This window comes from Bufo gargarizans, chromosome 9, assembly GCF_014858855.1.
Source record: "Bufo gargarizans isolate SCDJY-AF-19 chromosome 9, ASM1485885v1, whole genome shotgun sequence".
In the NCBI taxonomy this organism is placed as follows: domain Eukaryota; kingdom Metazoa; phylum Chordata; class Amphibia; order Anura; family Bufonidae; genus Bufo; species Bufo gargarizans.
Window position 1 is genome coordinate 21,067,039 of NC_058088.1, and position 11,611 is coordinate 21,078,649.

At 43.6% G+C, this 11,611-nt stretch overlaps 1 protein-coding gene across 1 annotated transcript in view; it reads left to right on the forward strand.

Annotated features, from left to right (window-relative positions):
* Positions 1–10,564, forward strand: part of LOC122919390 (H-2 class II histocompatibility antigen, E-S beta chain-like) — a 49,798-nt gene extending 39,234 nt beyond the window's left edge. The window contains exons 3-6 of the mRNA XM_044268389.1: positions 2,900–3,187; positions 4,399–4,512; positions 4,610–4,642; positions 10,493–10,564. Coding sequence (XP_044124324.1) covers positions 2,900–3,187; positions 4,399–4,512; positions 4,610–4,642; positions 10,493–10,509 — 452 coding nt within the window. The 3' untranslated portion in view covers positions 10,510–10,564. The remainder of the gene's footprint in view (positions 1–2,899; positions 3,188–4,398; positions 4,513–4,609; positions 4,643–10,492) is intronic.
* The last annotated feature ends 1,047 nt before the right edge of the window (positions 10,565–11,611 follow it).

Consider the following 11,611-nt stretch of genomic DNA (forward strand, 5'->3'; position numbering starts at 1 on the left):
CATGTAGTATATACAGGAGAAGACATAATAATAATATACACAGTATCACTGGTGTCCGGAGAGGTGAGACCCTGTATATACTGTATTATACAGCACATATTACATGTAGTATATACAGGAGGAGACATAATAATAATATACACAGTATCACTGGTGACCGGAGAGGTGAGACCCTGTATATACTGTATTATACAGCACATATTACATGTAGTATATACAGGAGGAGACATAATAATAATATACACAGTATCACTGGTGACCGGAGAGGTGAGACCCTGTATATACTGTATTATACAGCACATATGACATGTAGTATATACAGGAGGAGACATGATAATAATAATATACACCAGGGATCAGCATCCTCCGACACTCCAGCTGTTCAGAAACTACAACTCCCAGAATGCTTTATTCACGTCTATGGGAGTTAGAACAGTAGAGTATATTTGCATGTTGGGAGTTGTAGTTTCACAAGCAGCTGGAGTTCTGAAGGTTGCTGATTCCTCCGTACCTTTATGTGGACTCATATTTCGACATGGCGCTCCATGTTTCTGAATGTATAGACAGGCATATCAAATCTTCCAAAGAGCGCAAGGCTTGTTTCGATAGACTTTCTTTGAGCATACCCCAAAGGAAGAAGTCTGGTGGTGTCAGATCCGGCAACCGTGGGGACCAAAGCTCCTTTGAAATTACCCTGTTTTGCCGAAAAGTCCCAATTTCTGCCATGCTCCTTGCTGATGTGTGACACATTGCTCCATCTTGCTGAAAGTAACCTTGTACGCATCCCGGCTTGTTCGCAGCTCCATATACTGAGGAGCACATTGCACATGGTTTCCATCAGATTGCTTCGTCCTAGTGAGAGTCATTACAGAATATTCAGGCCTCTTTCAAATGAATCTCTCTGTATTAAGGACAGATATAACTTCTCTACTTTTTTATTTCACTTTTTTATAGTGGTAGTAGCATTTTATGTGGATGAGTGTTTTGTTTTTGGGGTACACGTAACTCAGTTGTAGCCGTGTTCGGAGTATTTCTGTTAGAGCCTATTCACACAGCAGAAATTTGGTGTAGAAACTGTGTTAAAATTCCGCCGGCAATCCGGTGGTGTCTGCTTTCCATTGTTTTCAATTGGAGGTAGATCTGCAGTTTGGGGGCCGGTGATTTAAACAAAACAACAACAAATACAGGTGCACTCTGCGGTCTCACTAAACCCTCAAACAGATTTTAAAATTGAGAGATTAGTCAACATGTCCTACGGTGTAGAACATGTCTAAGCCCGGGCACCACGTCAAGGTTTCTCAAGTAGCCCGGGACCTAACGCTCTCCTACCTGCGCCGTATGGGCGATACAGGGAGCCAGTGGGCAAATTACAGGAGCATGAGGCCGACTCACAAACAGCTCACCAGTTACCTCCAGCATGTAACCATGCTTGCAATGGGAGGAGGGAGGAGTCTGTGAGTCCCACTCAAGACTGACTGATATGGCCCAGGCCTCACAGGTGCACCTAAATGTGGCCTGTAGATGGAAAACAGGCACATTTAAATTGGAGTTTATACACCTCCAGGAGTCTATATATACAAACCAAAAAAGACAAGGTGGCATTAGCAGGAGGTGCTCAAACCCACATGCAGTCGTGCATATATACAGGGGAGCAAATCCTGCACTTGTGGTCCGTTGCTAATGGCGATCCCCAGCAAAATGCATACGGTGGAGGATGCCCGCGGCGAACCACAAGTACCACAATAGACATCTCACACAAGGTAACAAGTGCGGATGTAATAATCAATATAACAATATAACAAAACAACAACAAATACAGGTGCACTCTGCGGTCTCACTAAACCCTCAAACTGATTTTAAAATTGAGAGATTAGTCAACATGTCCTACGGTGTAGAACATGTCTAAGCCCGGGTACCACGTCAAGGTTTCTCAAGTAGCCCGGGACCTAACGCTCTCCTACCTGCGCCGTATGGGCGATACCAGGAGCCAGTGGGCAAATTACAGGCCACATTTAGGTGCACCTGTGAGGCCTGGGCCATATCAGTCAGTCTTGAGTGGGACTCACAGACTCCTCCCTCCTCCCATTGCAAGCATGGTTACATGCTGGAGGTAACTGGTGAGCTGTTTGTGAGTCGGCCTCATGCTCCTGTAATTTGCCCACTGGCTCCTGGTATCGCCCATACGGCTCAGGTAGGAGAGCGTTAGGTCCCGGGCTACTTGAGAAACCTTGACGTGGTGCCCGGGCTTAGACATGTTCTACACCGTAGGACATGTTGACTAATCTCTCAATTTTAAAATCAGTTTGAGGGTTTAGTGAGACCGCAGAGTGCACCTGTATTTGTTGTTGTTTTGTTATATTGTTATATTGATTATTACATCCGCACTTGTTACCTTGTGTGAGATGTCTATTGTGGTACTTGTGGTTCGCCGCGGGCATCCTCCACCGTATGCATTTTGCTGGGGATCGCCATTAGCAACGGACCACAAGTGCAGGATTTGCTCCCCTGTATATATGCACGACTGCATGTGGGTTTGAGCCGGTGATTTAAAGTCACGACATCTATCAGCAGCCTCTAAAGTGAACCAGTGCATCAGTTTCTGCCGCGGCATACACGTCATAATCCACCGTGGGAATGGACCCTAAGAGTGAGTGTGAAAAGTGGAGTCTCATCCAAGTCATGTTTGCTGTGATTGATGTAGGTGATGACCTATTCTACAGTCAAGTCATAGTATATAATTATGTGTAGATCTTGGTGGTCCCTTCGGTGGTGAGGACTAGATTTACTGCTCTTGTGTTTTTTCTTTTCTTTCTCTGCTTGAAGGATATGAATATTAAATGTACTATTCCTTGATTTAATGAGATTTTTCATTAACTTTATTTAATACATTCATTACCAGTTGAACCATCGATCAAAATATCCTTGATGAATCAGTATGAAGAGTCACATACAAAGCAGCACATGCTGATATGTAATGTGTTTGGCTTCTACCCATCTGACATTGAGGTGAAATGGTACCGGAACGGCCAGGAGGAGACCGAGCTGGTTCAGTCTACAGAGCCCTATCATAATGGTGATTGGTCTTACCAGATTCTGGTGATGCTGGAGACAGAGATTCAGAAAGGCGACACTTTTACCTGCGAGGTTCATCACAGCAGCCTGAAGGCCCCGCACCGAGTAGACTGGCGTAAGATAGTTCTCTTTTTTTGTAATTTAGCTGCCATTGCATCTTTGCGTTTAACCTCAGTATAAAGGAGTTTTCCAAACCAGACAATCCCTTCACACAGATAACACGTTCATCTTTTTCACCGGATGATGGGTATAGTCAGGATTTACTATACGGCTGGGTTTACGCATCCCAGTTATTAAACCATTGGATCATTACCAATATCTGATGGAAATGTCTTTTTTCATTATGCCATCACGTTCGAATGCAATCACGGCGGCATATGTACAGTAAATGTCGGGCAAGTAGAATTTACTTGTTTTACTAAATGACAAAATGCCTAGTAATGCCGTCTCCTGTGCAATATTTCTCTCCATGTTCATCACTTTAGACGCCTTCTCTTTTCCAGAAGCAGTAGCACAGCAATCACTCAGTGTTCCGCACCTCGGAGCTTCCATTAGCAGGAGCAGGGCTTCACAGCAGTGTCTACACTTTCTACTAGGAGCCTCCACTTCCTTGAAGGATCTAGGAAGATCTACCACCCACCCTCCCTGATGGTTCTTTCAATCCACCCCACCCATCATTTTCTAGTTATGCCTCGGCAAGCAACTATTTAGGTTGGAAGTGTAGACTCTGAAGAACACTGCACTCCTCCGTGATTCCCTGATGGGTGTTCATACATGTCATTATTATAAGTGACTACGCATGCACTTCACTCGCTATGTGTCCCATGTAAAGCAGGCAGTGAGGTGAACTGATAGCCACTCTAAAAGTCACATTATATCAACAGGCATATCATGTAAAATGGTTCTATACGTACTATACGCACCCAAGATCAGTTGTTTTTGCTGCCCATCTGCGTCTTTCCCTTTCTTTATGTGTTAGCGATATTCCATTGCAGAGGTTTCCACATGTGCAGTGGAAATCTCCAGACGCCAATCTCTGGATACTGTAATCCACTATATTAATGCCTTGAATGGAGGCCAGTAGATTCTTAGTAATATTAGTATATCGCTCTAGTATAAAGCTCAGGGACTCCATAGTTCCTTCCTCAGTAATATACTTTTTGTTAAGGTGTAGAGAACCCTCTGATGCTTTCGCTTCTGGCCAGCTCAGTACAGCCACTTATCTTAATTTACAACACCGAGCAAGGATATACGTTTAGTGAAGTTATGGCAGCCATAAGATTTCACACTACGCAGCAATTTTAACAAATTAATTTTATTTTCTAGACCCTCAGTCATCAGATGCAGCTAAAAACAAGATGGCCGCCGGTATAGTGGGATTTGTGTTAGGAGTTGTATTTTTCACTGTTGGCCTTGTCATCTACATGAGAGGAAGAAAAGGTAATAGAAACATAGTACAAAGGTTCATTACAATATCCATAATAGGAAGAAATGGTAAAATAATCACTTATTGGTAATGCTTTTTTTTTTTTTTTAGGGCAAACGTCATTCCCAGGACAACAGAATGAACGTAAGTTTTATTTTCTCCATTTAAAACTCCGTGATCCATTCAAGGTAGAAATACATTTTTATGTCTGTCTTTGCTTTGTGTGTCTGCGCCAATTTCATAAAATGGCAATTAACCCTTAGAGGACCTTGCAATTTTACGTTTTTGTGTTTTTGTTTTTTTCACTCCCCGCCTTCCCAGAGCCATAACTTTTTTTAATTTTTCCATTCACATAGCCTTATGAGGGCTTGTTTTTCGCGTGACACGTTGTACTTTTTGCGGGACCAATTGTTCGAATAGCACAATTTAATATTGTATATGATGTAGTGGGAAGCTGGACGGCATACCACACTTGTATATCGTTTCCCGCATTTTAATACTGAAAGAAAATAAAGATCGTGAAAAAGAATTTTTTTTCTTTTCATCTCCATATTCTGACCCTTATAACTTGCACTAGTGTCCCTGACCCCAGTAGGTCAGCTGCCAACTACACTGGGACTATCAATCGAAGTAGACGCCTGGTTGCTAACCCACAGCAAGGTCCAGATCCTTGTACATGGGTTAAAGGGTGAATACTGGGGAAGCACCAAAATAATGTCCTTAGGGTTAGCCCTATGCCAGCGCCAAGTTAGAACAGTGGGTTCACACTCACTGATCCGAAACCACAAACACAATACGACAGCACTCTCAAAACTTTGAATATATTAAATAATGTTATATTCACTACCTAGATAGATATGTAAATGTATTGAATCAAAATCATTTATGCCCATCTACTGTGGCAAGGTGCCCTCTTTTATATGGGACCCTACTCTATTTGATACCTCTCTGTGTGCCAGCAGGCCTGCAATACATTCAGGGAGAGTCGGCAGCCCAGCTAAATACTGCACTAATTAAAACAGCCTGTGGAAAAGATGGTTTTATTAGGAGTGCATGAGCAAAACTTATTTAGTAAAAAAAATCTTTCAAGTAACTTTTCAGCTGTATATTAAAGGCTATGTACATCTTTGGGGGAAGTCTTTTATCATTGCATTCAAAAGGGTATTTCTTCAGGGAGTCACAAAAATACCAGACTTCAAAAAAGCTAAGTCTGACCAGCTTCACTAACTGGGACAGTGTCTTCAAAAATAAAAATGCAGCCACAAAATAGGATATTTTTAAAATCTAAACCTAAACTAATTGTGAGAAGTACTGTACATACCTTATGTAAATTAAAGAACAAAAAAAGTGGATAAATTGAAATGTCAAGGGAGAAATACGTGACAAAAAGAAAGCATTTCAATCACTAAAACAGGAAGGTAGTGAGGAAGCGTTGAAAAACTGTAAGGAAAAAATAGAATATGTAAAAGACAAATAAAAGCAGCCAAGCTGGAGACAAAGAGACTTATTGCAAAGAGAGTAAAACTAACCCTAAAATGTTCTTCAATTATATAAATGGTAAATAAAAGTTAAAACCTGAAAGTGTTGGCCCTTTACAGAGTGATAAGGAGTAAGTGAATCCATTAAATATCTTTTTCTTCTCTGTATTCACTGAAGAAAACAATCTGTCAGATAAAATGCAGAGTGTAATATTAAATGGCCTATTAAAAGTGTCCTGTCTGACCCGGGAAGAAGCGCTGCAGCGTCTTAAAAAGATTAAAATAGACAAATCACTGAATCCAGATGGCATACAACTCCGTATCCTAAGAGAATTAAAGGGAACCTGTCACCGGGATTTTGTGTATAGAGCTGAGGACATGGGCTGCTAGATGGCCGCTAGCACATCCGCAATACCCAGTACCCATAGCTCTATGGGGACTGGGAATTGCGGATGTGCTAGCGTCCATCTAGCAGCCCATGTCCTCAGCTCTATACACAAAATCCCGATGACAGGTTCCCTTTAAGTCATAGACAGACCCTTATTTATGATATTTAAGGACTCTATATTGACAGGGAGTGTTCCACAGGATTGGCGCTTAGCAAATGTGGTGGGTCAAAAACAGAGCCCGGAAACTATAGTGATAGTAAACAGAGGGTGGTTATTAATGGTACACACTCAGATTGGGTCACCATCACTAGTGGGGTACCTCAGGGGTCAGGATTGGGCCCTATTCTCTTTAATATATTTAATGATCTTGTAGGAGGCTTGCACAGTAAAATATAAATTTTTGCAGAGGCCACTAAACTGAGTAAAAATTAAAGAGGTACTGTATATATACACTACAGACAGGGGCGGATTACCGTATTTTTTGCCCTATAAGACGCACCGGCCCATAAGACGCACCTAGGTTTTTGCGGAGGAAAATAAGAAAAAAATAATTTTTAACCAAAAGGTGTGCTTTTGGTGTGTTTGGAACTAATGGTGGTCTGTGGTTGGCACTATTACTGGGGATCTGTGAAGGACACTGTTATGGGGGGATCTGTGGATGATGGACACTGTTATGGGGGATCTGTGGATGACGGACACTGTTATAGGGAGATCTGTGGATGACGGACACTGTTATGGGGGGATCTGTGGCTGGCACTGTTACAGGGGGGATCTGTGGATGGCACTGTTACAGGGGGGATCTGTGGATGGCACTGTTATATATGTGCCATCCACAGACCCCCTACCCCATAACAGTGCCATCCACAGACCCCCCAGCCCATAACATTGCCATCCACAGACCCCCCCCTTAACTGTGCCATCCACGGATCAGTAGTCACCCCCCGCCGCCGCGGCCCCCCCCCCCCAGTATACAAATATAAAATGTCTTATTCAATTAAAATGTATTACATATGCCCCCTCACTCCTAAATTCCTAATAGTACCTTACATCCTATTCCTAATAGGTTCTGTACAATTGCGGCAGGCAGGCCGGGCGGCTGGCGCGTCACTCACTGACATCACTTGCCTGCGCCGTCTGCTTCATTCATAAAGTAGGCGGCGCAGGCACGTGACATCAGGGAGTTACGCTGCCGCCCGCCCGGCCTGCCGGCATTATACAGAACCTTTTAGGAATAGGATGTAAGGTACTATTAGGAATTTAGGAGTGAGGGGGCATATGTAATACATTTTAATTGAATAAGACATTTAATATTACTATACTAATTTAATATTACTATAATATTAATATACTGCACCGCCCCGCCGCTATTCCCGGCCCCCAGCTCCTCCCCCGGTCCCCGCTCGCTCTACATCGCATCCAGCGATGTTAAACTGTCAGCATTCGCCCCATAAGATGCAGGGGCATTTCCCCCCCATTTTTTAGGGGGGGGAAAAGTGCGTCTTATGGGGAGAAAAATACGGTAAATGCATGACTGGCCCGGGGCTGTCTACCCAACTTAGGCCCCTCCCTCCATTTTAATTTAGTATTTTTTTTTTTTGCATGAATAGGCTGCGGTGCTTCGTGAGCGCCACAGTCTCTTCCTAGGCCATATGACATCTCCAGACTAAAAAAAAATACCCCAAATTGGCTCCTAAACTGAAAAATTTGGTTGCCAAATTTAAAATACATATAATTAAAATAAAATAGACTTGGAGGAGAATACAGCACCACATACCTCTTACATCCAGGGACATATCCTTTCATGTAGACCTTCTCTTTCTTCTCCTCCGTTTTGACCCAGACCGCCATGACAAATTCTTTCAACCGCATCTCCTCTCTACAGAGTTTGCAACACAGACACACTAGACATCTACATTTTTTCATCAACCTCCCCATCCTGGTGTCCCCACAGTGTCATCCTGCTGCCACTCCCAATACTGTGCCTGTTGTGCTCCCCAATGCCCCAGGTACTATACTGCTGAAAAAAAAACGACCCTAATAGACATAATTGGGGTAATTTATCAAACTGGTGTAAAGTAGAACTGGATTTCCAAAAGAGCTGTCAAAAATGAAAGGTGGAATCTGATTGGCTGCTATGGGCAACTAAGCCAGTCCTACTTTACACCAGTTTGATAAATTACCCCAAATGTCCCTACAGTGTCTACAGCAGTTATAATGTCCCCCACAGTGCCCCCAGTAATAATAACACCCTATATTGTGCTCCAGGTAATAATCCCTGTAAAGTGTCCCCAAAAATAATAGAATTGCCCCTACAGTGCCTCCCCAATAGCAACGCCTCCCACACTGCTCCATATAGTAATTTCCCCCACACTGCCCCCACATAGTCATCCCCCTATAGTAATTTGCCCCCCACGCTGCTCCATATAGTAATTCCCCCCACACTGCCCCCACATAGTCACCCCCCTATAGTAATTTGCCCACCACACAGTAATTCCCCCCACACTGCCCCCACATAGTCATCCCCCTATAGTAATTTGCCCACCACACAGTAATTCCCCCCACACTGCCCTCACATAGTAATTCCCCTATAGTAATTTGCCCACCACACAGTAATTTCCACCACACTGCCCCATATAGTAATTTTCCCCCACATAGTAATCCCTTCCATAATAATTCCCCCCCACATAGTAATCCCCCTATAATAATTTCCCCCCTCATAGTAATTTGCCCCGATACAACAATTTCCCCCCACTGTCCCTTCACATGTCCTCCTGTGTGTCCCCACCATGTCCCCCATAGTTGGCACATAAAAAAAAAACTAAAAGCTAAATTGTCCAGGCGCGCGATGGCAGGTGTGCACATGTCACTGTGCTGCATCTCGGCACAGGCGTGCGATGACATCATCATGCACGCCTGCGCCAGGTTTTCACTACCGCATAGGCCTCAGGCCTACTAGGCCTGAAGCCTATGGTGGTGATCGGAGGCAGGGCAGGTAACTATGCGCTCCCGTGCCCGCCACAGTATGTGGGCGCTCGGGTCGGCGTTGGGCCCCCAGTGATGCTGGGCTCGAAGCTACCGACCCGAATGCCCCTATTGTAATCCGCCATTGACTACAGAGTATGAGTGAGAGAATGGTCTGCGGTGCTCTTTCAGGGGGATCCTGAGAGCACCGAGGGGGCGCCACAGGGACAGTTTAGGATGGAGATTAGAAAATTATAGTTGTCAACGATTATTGACAGTGGAGGGTAAGGCGAGAATCTATAAACCAATCAGGATATTTGGGTATAAATAAAAGAAGGTATAAACATATAAAATATATAAAAACATACACGTATTTCCTTCCGTATACACCACTATAAAGCGGAGTGGAATAACATATGGCAGAGGGATCAGACTACAACCAAGGTTTAGATGTAGTCTGTTGCCTTGGAGACACAAAGGTTTGCATAGAATGCACAAAATAATAGATTTGTAATCAAACCTATTAGCAGCGTGCATTTTGCACTTTAGTGACATTGTTTTATGGACAATGGTTGTGGAACCACTGTGCCAACAAACAGATTTAACTTTGGGCAAGTCCTGAGGACATAAACCTGGTATTCACCCTTTAATCACTATAGAGCAGGGGTGCACAACCTGCGGCCCTCAATATCATTCTCTGCGGCCCCCAACCGTCTGGTGACAGACCTGTATGTCTATGTCTTGTGGCTGCTCAGGCAAGGAATCATCCAAATAGCACAGAATATATAGCCCAGGCTAATGCAGCTAGACACATCCTCGTAGTACCACACAGAGAAAGAGGAAGTTAACCCTTGCAGTACTGCAGAATGAGGTGAGATACAATGCATAATAGCCCTAATTCACACACAGGAACCCGGCGCCCGGGAGCATGGGGGGGCAGTGGCCGCGAATCACTATTGTAACACTGTTGGGTGAATAAAAAGTGTTGCAAAACTGTCCACATCTGTCAAAAGCAATCACATGTGTAAGTTTGGATTTGAATAGACCTTCAATTAGTCCTTGCATTTCTCTTAATCATTTCATACCATCATTAATTTGTCATTTCTCCTTTGTCATGAACATGGATTGGAAGGAATAATAAACTTTTCTTTATGTTCTTTTTTCAGGCTTTTTGTCACAGTAATCTGGATCCTACCTGGTCAGTTCCAGCTCAGCTTCCAGCTGTTTAGTTTCTAATGCAAAAAGGAGGAGTTTCCTGATGTCTAACCTTCACCGATGTGTCGGGATCTATAAATATGGCGTGGAACTATGCTCTGTAATATGTGCAGAACTAGTTTTGCTGATGCCCTTAGTATATTGATTATCTGATTTGGGAATTGAAGAAGCTTTTTATTAGCTCCAGGTGTTTGTTTTGTTGGTAGTTTAAAGAAAAGAGTAAAAGAAAACTTCAGATCACTAGATGAGCTCTGCTGCACAGATCTGCCTTACAATAGCCATTATCTTAGTTCATAAATTATCCCCTAGAATTGATTGTGTATGTAAAGTGCAACACAATCATTCAGAGCCAAATTTCAATTAAAAGGGGTTCTCCAAGCTTTATATAAAATTGAAGCTTTCTTCTAGTTCGTGGAATAAATATAGTTTAGTTAATACTTACACATCCGTCGCTCGGTCAATGCCGCCGTCTCCTCTGTGCTCACACGGCCTGTGGGTTCTTCTCGCTCTGGGTCTCGTCCTGTTGTCTTCCTTTCTTTTCATAATAATAAATACAGCTGAACAGGAAGAGAAGTGCGCACATCTGGTCGGGACCCCCGAGCGGAGGAGCCCGCAGCCTGTGTAAGTGCAGTGGAGATGGTGGCATCGGCAGCGTGACGGATGGGTAAGTATTAATTAAACAGGTTAGGAGAAAGCATCAGTTTATAAAGCCTGGAGAACTCCTTTAAACTTAAGGGGGTTGTCTGGGGCATTTTTTATTTATTGAAAACTTCTGCTGGGGCTGGTTAAACCAACCTTCACCAGCCCCCTCTGAACCAGGGCCACCACGACTTTCTATTCCCCGAGTTAAAGCCAGTGATGTATTGTGGGGCAGCTTAAGCGGTGACTTCCTGCATACTACTGCAGCCAATCACCAGACTCAGTTTTGTACAGCCCGAGACCACTGAGACCAGGGATTGGCTGCAGTGATGTCACTGCTGCAGCCCAGGGAAGAGGAAAGGCAGTGTCGCTGGATCGGAGGTGGCTCAGGAAGGAAAGGAAAGTTGTTTTTTTTTATTCTTTTACTGGCC